Source organism: Penaeus monodon, chromosome 28, assembly GCF_015228065.2.
Source record: "Penaeus monodon isolate SGIC_2016 chromosome 28, NSTDA_Pmon_1, whole genome shotgun sequence".
In the NCBI taxonomy this organism is placed as follows: domain Eukaryota; kingdom Metazoa; phylum Arthropoda; class Malacostraca; order Decapoda; family Penaeidae; genus Penaeus; species Penaeus monodon.
Window position 1 is genome coordinate 8,094,006 of NC_051413.1, and position 306 is coordinate 8,094,311.

The 306-nt window shown below is 34.6% G+C and overlaps 1 protein-coding gene across 1 annotated transcript in view; it reads right to left on the minus strand.

Moving 5' to 3' along the window:
- LOC119591035 (brefeldin A-inhibited guanine nucleotide-exchange protein 1-like) overlaps positions 1-306 on the minus strand; it is a gene marked incomplete at both ends in the record, with an annotated part of 21,531 nt that overhangs the window by 15,878 nt on the left and 5,347 nt on the right. The window contains 1 exon segment of the mRNA XM_037939763.1: positions 50-219. Coding sequence (XP_037795691.1) covers positions 50-219 — 170 coding nt within the window.

Genomic DNA, 306 nt, shown 5'->3' on the forward strand with positions numbered 1-306 from the left:
TACATAAAAAATCAAAATAAAATACACAAAATACTAACTAAAAGCTTACCTTTCAAAAACATTAGCAGCACTGAGGTCACAGTCATAATTCACATAAATATCTACAACAGACTGAGCATCTGCACAGATCCTGGTGAGAGCTTGTATCACCATCCATTTATGCTGGAAGCTGGAGCTCCCTGCTTCCAAAATGTTCAGGAAGATTTCTTTGAAGAACACCTGCACCAAAAGTGAGATGAAAGTGAGAAAGGTGCAAATTAAAAATCATTTACTCAATGTATATGGTAAACAAGTTCTAAAAAGAAT